Raw genomic sequence first — 15194 nt, 5'->3', positions numbered from 1 at the left:
ATTTGGTAGGCGGCTTCCCTGCGCTAACCGAAACCAATGTACGTTACTTATTTTGGTGGTCTGATGCCACTGTCAGCCGCCATATTGAACTTTCAGCGGTTTTGTTACTTATGGGCCCATCTTCAAGAAATTTGGCAGCGGGTTCCCAACGCTAACTGAATCCTACTTAGGTACATATATACGTCCATAGCCTGCAGCTCAGTCACCGTGTGAGGCGGCATTAGGTCCCCCATCCCAATGCCTCCCACGTTGTTGGCTGCCTGCCTATATAAGACCGTCCGTCGCTCCAGTCTCTGCATTCCCTTCCTTGCTTTGCCACAGGATTCACGTCTCCCCGCTGATAACTACAGCCTTTTTATTTAATCCACGGCTTCTCCGCTGTTTTATTGTTCATTTATTACGATTATAGTTATTGTGTAGGTATTTTAGACTTGCTTTACATTGTTCAGGTACCCATTTCCTTTATCATTCCAACCGTACCCGCATTAACATGTCTATCGAGGTGATCACCATCGATCAAACAACCGTCACTTACTGAGTGGTTTCCATGCCCGGAGATGGCACCTACCTTTTCCATTCTCTTTGGTACATATTGCACGGCCATATCAGGCTCACTCTTCATATCCAGGGGAACATTGTGTCTTATGTATTAAATGACTGGGACAGGTTCAAGAAGTGGACTGATGACGGTACAGGAGATAATTATACTACACAGGAGCACTAGAAGAGTGAAATGCTTAAGCCCTTCACCTATGGATCTGCATGTGAGTTGATGGCTGCCGCTGAATTGTTCGGTTGTCACTTTCAAGTGTACTGAAATGGCCAAATATTTTACACCTTTCGACAACCGCCAATGCCTCTTAAACATCTTAGATTCACAGGTGACGATTTCAGTAGTGGACACTTTAATGTTTATGAATGTTTAAACTCTCAAAAGCTGGATGTGAAGTTATCGATGAAACTGGTTGTATACTTACAACGCTTGACAGATACTGAATGTCTCTTCAAGTCCTGCAAATACTGTCATAATTGGGGAAAAAAAAAAACATGAAACTCAAACCGATTATGACCGCAGCAATCCAAGCTGTGAGATTTGTTCACATGGCCAACTGTACGTTGCATGCTCAAGAGTAAGCTCAGAGCACAGCTTGGTCATATTACAACCGGAGGGCCGAACTGACAATGCGGCATACAAAGAGATCCTTAACAAATAATTATTGGTATATTTTCCCTCAGTTTAAAAAGGTTTAATTTTCTTAATAATTTTAAGGCAGTACTTCACCGCCGCAAAGCGCGGGTATTTTGCTAGTAAATATAATAAACCTTCTGGGTGTGACAGTCTTAACTAGAATATAGGAGACTTGGATGGGGTGCTTGGAACAGATGTGTATTTCAATTCTGTGTGTACACCATCTTAACAGGCTTCTCGCTAACAAATGCGACAGGTGGAGTGGTGGACAATAAAATAAAATGAAGCATACTGTTAAAGTTGTGTAGAAGATCATTAGATTGACCTTTTTCTGCTCACTAATATAAAGGATGAACTAAGCAAGCCCATCTTTGTCAGTCTTAATCCCTGGCTGTACTAGTAGTTTCCTGGGCTTGTCTGGACAAGGTGAAAAGATGAAGTTTGTAGTTTTGAAGTTATTACTCCTCAGTTGGTTGCATTTATTATATAAATATTGTTACTCAACAGTGAAAAGCCTATTTCTACTCAATTCAAGCGTACATCTACTTCAGCAATGTTGTATCACTGGCAGTCAAGTCAGTTTTGCCATCAGCTCTTTAAGATGCTACTTGAATGTTTTAGAAAATCTATGGATGGGTGCCTTTTCTTGGCTAGAGTTCCTTTATAGTAAACTTTTCTAATGTACATAAATAATGTATACTAAAATTGTTCAGTTAAGGAAGTCAGAGGTATCAAGGTAAGGTAATTAGACCGGCTGATGATGGTGTAGGACTGTGGCAACATGTTTTTGATTAATACATGCAAGTAAGAATTTCACTGTACTCTAATATTTGGCAGTAACCCTACAAATCTATATATTCTTGGTTTTCTTCTGGAATAGACACTTCTCAATTGCATTAAATACATCTTGAGGCATTATGGCTTGTCCTGGAGATGGTTGGGGCCATGACCAAAGTAGTGAAGGGAATTTTTAATTAAAGAAAGTTGCATGTAATCTTTGTGAATCAAACCTGGATATTTTTTGGAGTGAAAGGCACTGCAAGTGTGGTAGCATCACACCATCGTCACAACCTGTAAGGTGCTGTTTCTGTCGATCATCGAAGTGTTTCATACCATTCATTAAGACCCTGATTGGCCTCCTCTCTTGTAAGTCAGAAAATTGAAATATACCACAAAAGAACTCAATATACAAGTCTATGGCTTGAAGTATATAGCAGAGCGTAAATAAAAAAAACTGAGCAGCAGTAGATTGATCTCCAGATCACTTTGTAATTGGAATAAGACACAGCTCCATTCATCTGACCATCCATCCATCTATCCATCCTCTTCCGCTTATCCGAGGTCGGGTCGCGGGGGCAGCAGCTTAAGCAGAGAGGCCCAGACTTCCCTCTCCCGGCCACTTCTTCCAGCTCTTCCGGGAGAATCCCAAGGTGTTCCCAGGCCAGCCGGGAGACATAGTCCCTCCAGCGTGTCCTGGGTCTTCCCCGGGGCCTCCTCCCGGTTGGACGTGCCCGGAACACCTCACCAGGGAGGCATCCTGATCAGATGCCCGAGCCACCTCATCTGACTCCTCTCGATGCGGAGGAGCAGCGGCTCTACTCTGAGCCCCTCCCGGATGACTGAGCTTCTCACCCTATCTTTAAGGGAAAGCCCAGACACCCTGCGGAGGAAACTCATTTCAGCCGCTTGTATTCGCGATCTCGTTCTTTCGGTCACTACCCATAGCTCATGACCATAGGTGAGGGTAGGAGGTAGATCGACTGGTAAATTGAGAGCTTTGCCTTACGGCTCAGCTCCTTTTCACCACGACAGACCGATGCAGAGCCGCATCACTGCGGATGCCGCACCGATCCGCCTGTCGATCTCACGCTCCATTCTTCCCTCACTCGTGAACAAGACCCCGAGATACTTGAACTCCTCCACTTGGGGCAGGATCTCTCCCCAACCCTGAGAGGGCACTCCACCCTTTTCCGGCTGAGGACCATGCTCTCGGATTTGGAGGTGCTGATTCTCATCCCAGCCGCTTCACACTCAGCTGCGAACCGATCCAGAGAGAGCTGAAGATCACGGCCTGATGAAGCAAACAGGACAACATCATCTGCAAAAGCAGTGACCCAATCCTGAGTCCACCAAACCGACCCCTTCAACACCCTGGCTGCCCTAGAAATTCTGTCCATAAAAGTTATGAACAGAATCGGTGACAAAGGGCAGCCCTGGCGGAGTCCAACTCTCACTGGAAACGGGCTCGACTTACTGCCGGCAATGCGGACCAAGCTCTGACACCGGTTGTACAGAGACCGAACAGCTCTTATCAGGGGGTCCGGTACCCCATACTCCCGAGCACCCCCACAGGATTACCCGAGGGACACGGTCGAATGCCTTTTCCAAGTCCACAAAACACATGTAGACCGGTCGGGCAAACTCCCATGCACCCTCCAGGACTCTGCTAAGGGTGAAGAGCTGGTCCACTGTTCCGCGACCAGGACTAAAACCACACTGTTCCTCCTGAATCCGAGGTTCACTATCCGACGGACCCTCCTCTCCAGAACCCCGAATAGACTTTTCCAGGGAGGCTGAGGTGTGATCCCTCTATAGTTGGAACACACCCTCCGTCCCCTTTTAAAGAGGGGACCACCACCCCGGTCTGCCAATCCAGAGGCACTGTCCCGATGTCCATGCGATGTTGCAGAGGCGTGTCAACCAAGACAGTCCTACAACATCCAGAGCCTTAAGGAACTCGGTATCTCATCCACCCCGGGCCCTGCCACCAAGGAGTTTTTTGACCACCTCGGTGACTTCAGTCCCAGAGATGGGAGAGCCCACCTCAGAGTCCCCAGGCTCTGCTTCCTCATTGGAAGGCATGTTAGTGGGATTGAGGAGGTCTTCGAAGTACTCCTCCCACCGACCCACAACGTCCCAAGTCGAGGTCAGCAGCGCACCATCCCCACCATATACGGTGTTGACACTGCACTGCTTCCCTCCTGAGGCGCGGACGGTGGACCAGAATCTCCTCGAAGCCGTCCAAAGTCGTTCTCCATGGCCTCTCCAAACTCCTCCCATGCCCGAAGTTTTGCCTCAGCAACAACCGGCCGCTCCGCTTGGCCTGCGGTACCTATCAGCTGCCTCGAGAGACCCACAGGACAAAAAAGTCCTATAGGACTCCTTCTTCAGCTTGACGGCATCCCTCACCGCCCGTGTCCACCAACGGGTTGGGGATTGCCGCCACGACAGGCACCGACCACCTTGCGGCCACAGCTCCGGTCAGCCGCCTCAACAATAGAGGCACGGAACATGGCCCATTCGACTCAATGTCCCCACCTCCCTCGGGGCGTGGTTGAAGTTCTGCCGTAGGTGGGAGTTGAAGCTACTTCTGACAGGGGACTCTGCCAGCCGTTCCCAGCAGACCCTCACAACACGCTTGGGCCTACCAGGTCTGACCGCATCTTCCCCACCATCGAAGCCACCTCACCACCAGGTGGTGATCAGTTGACAGCTCCGCCCCTCTCTTCACCCGAGTGTCCAAGACATATGGCCGCAAGTCCGACGACACGACCACAAAGTCGATCATCGACCTGAGGCCTAGGGTGTCCTGGTGCCAAGTGCACATATGAACACCCTTATGCTTGAACATGGTGTTCGTTATGGACAATCCATGACGAGCACAGAAGTCCAATAACAAAACACCGCCGGGTTCAGATCGGGGCCATTCCTCCCAATCACGCCCTTCCAGGTCTCACTGTCATTGCCCACGTGAGCATTGAAGTCTTCCAGCAAAACGAGGGAATCCCCAGAAGGTATGCCCTCTAGCAACCCCTTCAGAGACTCCAAAAAGGGTGGATACTCCAAACTGCTGTTCGGCGACTACGCACAAACAACAGTCAGGACCCTTCCCCACCCGGGCGGAGGGAGGCCACCCTCTCGTCCACGGGGTAAACCCCAATGCACAGGCTCCAGTGGGGGCAATAAGTATGCCCACACCTGCTCGGCGCCTCTCACCGGGGCAACTCCAGAGTGGTAGAGAGTCCAGCCCCTCTCAAGGAGATTGGTTCCAGAGTCCAAGCTGTGCGTCGAGGTGAGTCCGACTATATCTAGCCGAACCTCTCACCTCGCGCACTAGCTCAGGCTCCTTCCCCTTCAGAGAGGTGACATTCCACGTCCCAAGAGCCAGTTTCTGTAGCCGAGGATCAGACCGCCAAGGTCCCGCCTCGCCACCACCCAACTCACACTGCACCCAACCTCCTTGGCCCCTCCCATAGGTGGTGAGCCCATGGAGAGGAGGACCCACCTTACCTCTTCGGGCTGTGCCTGGCCGAGCCCCATGGGTGCAGGCCCGGCCACCAGACGCTCGCCATCGAGCCCCACCTCCAGGCCTGGCTCCAGAGGGGGCCCGTGACCAGCGTCGGGCAAGGGAAAACGTCGTCCAAGGTTTTTATTCTTCATCAGAGGTTTATTGAACCGCTCTTTGTCTCATCCCTCACCTAGGACCAGTTTGCCTTGGGTGGCCCTACCAGGGGCATAAAGCCCCGGACAACATAGCTCCTAGGATCATTGGGACACACAAACCCCTCCACCACGATAAGGTGACGGTTCAAGGAGGAGTCATCTGACTAATGAATGGCTTTTTAAATGTTAAGATTTTTGGGTCATTGTGAGCTACCAGAACAGATTTGCAGCACTTTTGCAAGATTTGAGTGTTGTCTTTATTAAAGACACGTTACTTGAACAGCTTGTATTGCTTATTTGGGGCCTAAATAATGGCTGCAATTGCTCTTGGGTACTGATTTAGAATTTTAAATTATTCAGCTGGGCTATCTGGATGACCATGATGGCAATGGAGCAATGAACATTAGAGCAATTGTGCCACACACAGACTGCACTGCCCAACAACGGTATATGGTATACTTTGTGCATCATTCATTTACAGTTCGTGCTCAGTGGATGGGGTATTGTCCTAACAAAAGATTCAGCTCCATAAATATTGAGGTCTCAGTCCTGAATCAACTTGATCACACAGATTTGCCTTAATTATTGATGTTTACCTCATCCTAAATAAAATAAACTGCCAGACTGAATTTCTACCCACATTAAACCCCCTAATTATTCACACTCGAATGCACCTTTTTCCCCTTCCACCCCAGTTTTCCCACTGCTCTGCAGACCAAATCTGATGTTTATTGTACTACTTTAATCACAAACCTGGACTTATGGATTCACAGGGACTATTATTCAACCTGAAGATAATGTTGATGAAACTTGCATCTCTTGCTTTTGGCTGGCCAATGTTTCAGACTTACTTTGAATCTCCATTCGGTGCACAGGCATCATGGTGTAGGACTTTGTACTTTAGTTCAGTTGCCCCTGGCTGATGTCGTTCTCCCTGATATTCTTGGCCACTATTTTAGTAAGACCTCATGTTGATTAATCCTCATCTCTGAAGCTCCTGCCTCACAAGCTCCATGAATTGTCTTCAATAGAGTCTGTATCCCTCATTTACATAATTTATGATTTCTAGGTTTTGAGGGGAAAATGGGAGCAGGAACATCTCCAAAAGTGGTTAATGCATACAACATCAATAAATTAAACAAGTAATAAAACTTAGAACTCAAATGCTATCAATACAGGAATATATACATTTTGTTTGTAAGGTCAACCTGCGTTTATTGAATATGTTTAAATAATGGACGGTCCTGTCCTTGCTAAGCTAAAGTTTTTCTTGTAGGTTTACCTGAGGAGTATTCAGTCAAATGTAGGAATGAAGATCTTGCCTGAGCACAAGGTGTTTTCCGTTCCCATAGTCAACCAGATCAGCGCCATGGCTTACGTACTAAAAAACCACACTCTGTTTGTGGCAGACTCAGAAGGGCAGTTCATTGGTCAATTCAAGCTTAAGGAGCCGTCGCTTGCTTTCCGTGGAAAGGTGCTCCAGATGGACAGAGTCATGGTGACTGCAATGGCTGTTGACTGGATAACTCTGACTCTCTACTGGAGTGGCGGTTTCCCTGCTTTCATTTGTGTAACGTCTGCCAATGGTGCTCACACTGCAGCTGTACTTGAAAACCTTAACCAGGTCAACTCCATTGCTTTGCACCCACCCACGGGGTATATGTGCTTTTCTGAGCTGGATGTGAAACGGAACAAATTTAAGATTGAATGTTCATTTATGAATGGAAAGAACCGAAAACTGGTGTGGAGTGAAGGAAGCAGGCCTGGTAGCTTGGTCTTCTCGGAATCTGGTGCTGTGCTTTACTGGGCAGATCCTGGTAAGATGTTTAAAATGTGTACGTTTTGACTTTCCACCCATGTAATCTGAGAGGGACTTTAGAAACTTAAGTTTTTCAGCCTTACAAGGTTCATTGAACTGTTTAATTCTGAGTGAGCAGAACACAGATCCTTGGATTAGATGCCTTAGATATGCTGTGGTACAGAGTGAGCCAAAATGAAATACCAAGGTCATTGCGCAAGGTAGAGGCAGCCTAGTGGGTTGGGTTGGGGGTCCTTTGGTATGCAATCCCTTGGAGTTTTCAGTTGGCAACATGCCTTTGTCTGGTGCACACTGTGCTTTCACTGTTGTTCAAAAACAACAAATCCATCATCACTACGTAACACACTTACTGCACGCACTACAGCATTCCTCCTAATGGTAACATCTCAAATCGGGAAAACAACTCTTTAGTGGAAGGCTCAATTTAGACAGATGGGTACAACATTGCACAGAGAATCTCAAGGCCATCTTCGGACTGTACAAATGCCTGAAAACATCCAAGCTGTAAGAGCATCAATTTTGCTGTCTCCTAGAAATTCAGCACGCAAAAATGCTTGTGCCTTAGGAATTTCCAACATGTCTTCGAGGAGGATTTTGCATGAGGACATTGATTTCCATCCATACAGAATGATGTTAGTGCAAGAACTCGCAGAGAGAGACTGGGAGAGCCGTAGAGAGTTGTGCACGAACATTCTGCAAACCGTTCATCAAGATGCCATCGTCATGTGCAGAGACAAGGCATTTGAATGGTTGTGTAAATAAGCAAAATCTTTGCTATTGGGCTGAAACCAACCCTCATGAACTTCATCAGGGACCCCTGCACAGTGGGCATGTTACAGTTTGGTGCACCGTTGCAGAATTTGGCATTGTAGTCCCTTACTTTTTTTGAGGAGGGGGAGCTACAGTCACCATCGGTTCAGAATGTCACATTGATATGCTAGAGAACTTTTTTTGCAGCCCCAACTGGAAGAAATGAATGTGGTGGATGCCTGGTTTCAACAGGGTGCGTCAACCACTCATATGGTGCCGAGGTCCATGTACGTTTTGTGGGGAGATGTTTCTGGGGAAGCGGATCTCCCTGCATGGCAATGTTGGGTGGTTTTCATGTTCACCTGCTCTTGCTCCGTGCAATTTCTTCTTGTGGGGCTATCTCAAGTCGAAGGTATTCACACACTAAACTCAAAATTTTTAAGCCCTCAGACTCTATTCACCATGAAAATGCCACTATTGCACTTGAAATGGTCAAACGAGTCATGTGAGCATTCAGAAAAATTCTCAAAGAGTGTATCGTTAATGATGGCCACCACCTTCAAGACCTCATTTTTAAAACACAGTGAAAATTTTTATTTTGTATACCCTTTCTAGTGTCGTAATGAAATTTTATTTTATCTTGTAGTTTTGAAATGTGGTATGTCTTTTTGGCTCACCCTGTACGTACCTGCTTATCATACTGTTTTTTTTTTTAGAATTATTTCCTGCTTGTATTTTACAAAGGATGACTCTAATCTGTTTACATTTAAAGTCCCTATTGTCCAGCAGAAGAAGACTTTTATTCTGTTAACCCTTAGGTATGGGAGTCATTGGCTCAGTTGCTTTAGACGGCTTGAAATATAATGAATATCGGACTGGACATGATGTCGTTGCTTTTGCATTTGGCGATAACCTGCTTTTCTGGACAACTGGAAATGGTGAGTTGTTTAATTGGTTTACTTACTGATTTACCTTTTACCTTAATTCTTTCTTTTAAGGGTTGTTTCCTGCCTTGTGCCCTGTGTTGGCTGGGATTGGCTCCAGCAGACCCCTGTGACCCTGCAGTTAGGATATAGTGGGTTGGATAATGGATGGATGGAACTGTCCGTTCACTGCATCACTGGAGTCATTAATGAGGGTCACGACCCTCTGTGTTACTTTGTGTGCTCAATTTATTTTTTGTATAGTGATTTTAACTGAGCCAGGGTTCAGATGTTGTAACATTTTAACAGGCCCAATAAAAATGACAATGTGCACTCCACTTCAGATTAATTTAAAGACAAAGTACTGCAATTTCAAGCCATTTAACAGAGAAGGATCCTAGCCTTATGTCCATCAGTATAATTGTTGAGGTCTGTCCGAATGTGGTTTGTCCTGCACAAACTCCCCACCTCTCCTCCTCTCTCTGTTCAGCTAACAGTGGAAAAGGGGAGAACAAACTCCAGCCAGCAGCATCCCTTGAGAAAAAAACCTTCAGTTATAACAAAGTCAGACACAAAGTTCTTGAGGCTTCAATGAATTGGTTATCTAAGCCCTCCAGGGCATTCTATGGCACTGTAGAAGTTGCTGCTGTTTACTTCAATAAGACCAAATCTGTTGTCTTTTGGATTCCAAGGCCCCTGAGTATTTCTGGTGTCTTTCCCATAGACAGGAGAACAGTTTGGCAGTAGAGCATTGGCACCATGTTTCACAGCCAGAAGCAGAATGAGAGTAGAGGGCAATCGCAGTTAAATTTTTTTTTTTTGTACAAAATATGAACCGATGCAATATGAACATGGAATTGGCAGTTGCCATTAGACAGGGTAACCCAGACTAAAATAAAGAGCATTCATAATGGTTTTAAAAGCTGAGACTAAAAGTTCATGTGTTATACAAAATGCCGGTCATTTAACATCTTGTGGGTCCTGTGGCCTCCCACTGCTCATATTAATCCTTGGAGTCTTTAGTAGACTTCAAGACTGGGGGTATCTGCAATGCTACCGTGCCTGCAGGCTTTCCTTTCTGCAACTTTCTTAAGCAATGACCAGATTCTGCTGTTAATTGACTTTTCACTACATTTTAATTGGCAAATATTCTCAACTCTCAATCCTCTGAATTGCTCTTTTACTTAAATGGCACTAATACAAAAATAAGATTTGAATCGAGCCTACAGGTGACCTGCTGAGGTAGGGCCTCAAACTACAGCCAGTTTCACTCCAGCCAGTATTTTAATTAGAAGCTGTTTTTTGTTAATTAAACCAGTTATTTGATTTCATGGTTTGTGACTGCCCTCATTCTGCCACACCAGACATTGCAAACTGATTTTCTTTTTTTAAGAGTGTCAAAATGTTGTGCTGACCTGAGCAGATCAATATTATTGAGACCTTCACCTTTATTTCCAAATGCTGTGTGATGGACACAGGTTAGTGCTGGCTTAGTCTGCATCTGAATGTCTGGCTGTTATGGGGAAAAAAACAGTTAAGGAGTCTGAGTTTTTAAAAAAAAAAAAAAAAAAGGCAATTCAAATGAAGGAATCATAAGTAGCAGCAGAAATTAGATGCTAATTACGAAAGTGTCAGGAAGGAAAATGTGCAGCCACTGTAGTTCTCCACGATAAGAATTGGATACACCTAATCTACATAACACACACTCTGATGTGTACAAGATGTAGTAATTTTGGAACAGGAGGTAGAGCCTAGGCCAGTGAAAGCTTCATATGTGGGAAGCATTTTGAAATTGGCCATAAATTTACCAGGAAGTAGAAGGACTTTACAGGAACTCTATTCACGCTTGCACAAACCTAGACAGCAGGAATTATTTCTGTCTTCCATAATTGCTCATTAAACAGGTCTGACATTTGACCAGTGATCTTATATTATTGCTGCTCCATTTTACAATTTGATTTATTCATATTTTGCTGCTGGCATTAAGATTTTCAAACCAGGCCAGTGGAATATAATTAAAGCTAGACTCAATACAAAACTTTAAAAAGTTTGCCTTAATAGTAGGACTCGCTAAAACGACTTCATTTCCTTCTGGCCCAAGGATCTGTGCTGGTATCTGGAAAGTTGCTGCTTTGAATCCTGGCAGTGCCAGAAGGCTCCAGGGAACCTGTACAAATAGCTGACCCTGCTCTCTGACCCAAAGCTGGTCTCTGCCCCTCTGTTCATCTCTAGAGAGTCAGTTGGGGTATGGGGGGTAGATGAAATTTCTAATGAAAGAAATTGGATATGGCAAATAAAGTGGAAGTGAATTCACAGCTGTCCTCCTTTTTATGTAGGTGGCATCTATATTTTTAGTAATATTAATTTTCTTTAATTTTGATTGTCCCCAGATTAATTAATTGTCAACATTCTCCACTGTCTAGTCTTTGACTTTCAAAGAAATATCATTGTTCATAGTGGGCCAATCATCAATTGTAAGTTGCTTAGTTTTTGTAATGTTTACTTGTAGAAAAGACTCCTCAAACCCATTACCAAAAAATCTACCACAGGACCATGACTGGTTTCAATTTCATTCAGAAGGATTTCAATCACTGAGTCATCAGCACATTTTACAAGTAATTGGTTTGTAATTCAGTGACAACCATTTAGTGCAGAGGATGTACAAAAAAAACCTTAAGGGACACTGTGGATGAAGACCGCATGCCAGAGTGAAAGTAAATGGTTGTCTTCAAGTCCTGTCTGATGGAGTTCAGTTTGGTAGGAAAACTGATTGACAACTTCAAGCTGGGATACTCGCAGTAGTTTCAAGGGATGCAATCCATGTGTGACATGGACACCATCTGGGAGATTTGTGCAAGCAGATGCATTCTCCTTATGTTCCATTGATGGGGACGAATAGATCCCACCCCAAAAAATTACATAAGTTTACTTAGCAGATGCTTTTATCCAGAGTGATTTACAAAACTCAATATAATCGAAAAAGCGTCAATCTGGAGACTGTTTTGAAACCTGGAATACAGGACAAGGTTACGACATCAGTCATCACAAGTGAAGAGCTTTAAACTAAATGGAACAACACAACTACTTGGTCTTTCTATATAAGTAACAGCTATGAATTGATAGGTTTAATAGATTACTGTAACTAATATAAGGATAAGAACAAGTTGGCAGCTTAGTCACGCTGAGACCTTGTTGGGTGAATATATGGCTTTGTAACAAAATGGTGAGCATATGAAAAGGAGGGTTTTTGGAATTTTGGTCTGTATCTGTTAAGGACAGGCAACTTGCAAGTAAGTGAAGGGAACGACTGATTTAATTGTCTTATTCCTTGATTAGCTATGGCCTTAAAAATTTAGGTTGGAAAACATACTCTTGTCTTATTTTAGTATTATAGTTCTAATCTTAGGGTGGGCATAGACCCCCAGCTACCATATTAACCCTACCCTGGTATAGATAAGGTAAAATGTTCAAGCATTCCAGTCATAACGATGTATAAAAGCAGTTCTTCAAAGTGTCTTGGACTGATGTGCTCTAGTATAACTTCAACTGATGTGCATACTAACTTTCTTTTTGCTTTCTCTAGATACGGTCAAAATGTGGTACAGTGATGGTCTTCAGACCAAACATCTGTGGTTTGAGACCAAGATGAAAATAGTGGGTCTACAAGTGTTCAGCAAGTACAGTCAGCAAGGTACAAGTTGATTTGAAATGCAGCTGTTGCTTTAAGCTAAAATGGTTTTCCTCAAGCTACTTTGTTTTCAAGATTCATTTTATAAAAATATTTTGACAGTTGCATTGTTGGACTCGGAGGCTAGGTGATATGTAGGTTTCTAATTTCCTGTTTATTTTAAAATGGTACTTGGAAATTAATATTTAACTAACTGTGCTGTTTTTACATTTTGCCAGTGGAAATGTGCCAAGTTTTATCAGCCTTCTATTGATTTCTTTTGAAAGAATCAGGCTTTCTTACTATGATAAAGGTGCAGCTAGTATTTCCAAACTGTACTTGTGTTTAAGAATAGCAAACTTCTACACAATCTGAGATACCACTGGAACCAAAGCTTTTCAGCTGCATTTGCAGAAGACAAAAGGAACTTCACTCGATTTAAAATACACTTCTCAATTTGTGTAAAAGCTGGTCCATCTGGGCTCTGTTGTGCACCCCATACGTTTGTCTCAATTCAGATTACCCAAAATAAAGCGCCTTGAAGAATAGGGTGGTCGAGATCTAATTATGCAATTTTCATTACGCTAAAACTTAAGTTTATTACATAGATAATCACCTGAAAAATCGCGGATCATCGAAGTGTGCGAACTGATGACATGAAGAATCGTCTTCGTGCTGAACTGGAATCGTCCCCGCATAGATCAAAGTCATCCAGACGATCTGGATCTGTATAATTAGATCTGGACCATCCTCTATTCACCACCTTGGAAGATTTCATATTTTAGTGATGTACAACATTTAGTCATGGTGGATTTAACGTGGCTTTTTTGACACTGGTTGAATAAACCTGTAATTTTGACCATTTTGGAAGAGATCGGTTTTCACTTGACATCTATTACAAATCTAAAACCAGTCAGCTGCACCAGAGATGAGATGGTTTAGGTGTGGCATATTGAAAGGATAAATACTTATATAATTTTGTGTGTTTAGAAGTTACAGAATTAGTTAAATGAAGATCTCCTGTCTGGGGTTTCAATTAACTGTCATATAAATTCATCTGTATGTGGAAGGTGCAACTTGTGGTGAATCATTATGGTGGCCTAACATACAGAATGAAGACAAAGGCAACTCTGAGGACAAATATCCAAGAAAACTGATCTAGCTTGACTTCCAGGAATATTCAATAAATGGAAAGAGTTTTACACAATTGTGAATCTATCTATCTATCTATCTACCAACAAAAACTGAATAATTGTGCAAGATTAGTGAGGGAGTCCAGCAGAAGACATGCGAGAACTCTGAGGGAGTTACAAGCTACAGTGGGTGAGAATGGAGACGCTGTACAGACAACTGTTTCCTTGGAGCTTTCAGTCACAGCTTTAAACAACCAAATACAGATGGCACCTGGGAGATTCTGAAGTCAGCTGGAAGAAGGTCCTATGGTCTTATCAGATAAACACCATGTTTGAACACTGCCTATTATGAAAAACTCCTTATCCCACCATAAAGCACGGTGGTGTGAGGATCAGGCTATGGGGATGCTGCTCTGCAGCAGGCTGTGGAAGGCATGCAAGGGGAAAATGAAAGCAGTAGGATAGAGGAAAACCTGATACAGTCTGCACCTCTGCCATGGGAGAAGACTCCTTTTCCAGTAAGACATCAACCCCAAGCATAAAGTCAAAACCCTGCTTTAATAACCTGGAGTGAATGAGTTAGTCCTGATGTCAGTCCACACTGGGAATGTGTGGCTGGACTTGAAAAAGGCTGTTCACTCACAATCAACATGAAGCCTGAAAGACTTCAAGCAGTTTAGTAAAGAAAAGAATGGAGAGACATGGGTACTTGGACTCAAGGCTGTCATGGCTGCCAAAGGTGCATTAAGTATTGAATACTTAATTAATTTTGTTTTATATTTGTAATTTTAGAGCAATGGTTCCCACATTCGATCCTGGGGACCCACTGTGGCTGCAGGTTTTTGTTCCAACCAACTTCTGTTTTTCATTTGACTCTTAGCCTAATTAAGTGAGTCAGTATTTCCCGGTTTCCGTGTTTTGGAGTCAATGTAGAAATTACAAAGTAAATTTGGTAGATTTTTATTAAACTAACTATTTTCAACCTGATTTTCATTCTGCTTTTCTAGGTGTTCTGGTTGTTTAATTATTTACTGATTAGTGAGTCTGACACTGAAGTTGTTGCTGCTTTCAATATCCTGGGTGTCAGCTGTGCTGGTTGTTAATTATAACTATAAGGGAAAATAGGAAAACCACAAGAGTTGAGCATTTATAGCTTTAGAAAAAAAACATAAGTATTTTTCTAAATGACTTATAAATGTAAAAACCATACTGGTTTTTATCTGAATGCAGAATAAAAGAGTAAAAAGATCAGCTAATTAAATGAGATCAA

General features: G+C 43.6%; 1 protein-coding gene across 2 annotated transcripts in view; it reads left to right on the top strand.

Moving 5' to 3' along the window:
- The window catches only part of si:dkey-88l16.3 (low-density lipoprotein receptor-related protein 2), a 117579-nt gene that overhangs the window by 86910 nt on the left and 15475 nt on the right, over positions 1-15194 (top strand). For both annotated transcript variants that reach the window (XM_039759604.1, XM_039759605.1), the window contains 3 exons: positions 6909-7449; positions 9020-9139; positions 12708-12815. In XM_039759604.1, the coding sequence (XP_039615538.1) occupies positions 6909-7449; positions 9020-9139; positions 12708-12815 (769 nt within the window). The remainder of the gene's footprint in view (positions 1-6908; positions 7450-9019; positions 9140-12707; positions 12816-15194) is intronic.

This window comes from Polypterus senegalus, chromosome 7, assembly GCF_016835505.1.
Source record: "Polypterus senegalus isolate Bchr_013 chromosome 7, ASM1683550v1, whole genome shotgun sequence".
Taxonomy (NCBI): Eukaryota; Metazoa; Chordata; class Cladistia; order Polypteriformes; family Polypteridae; genus Polypterus; species Polypterus senegalus.
This window is presented reverse-complemented; position numbering and strand designations above follow the sequence as displayed.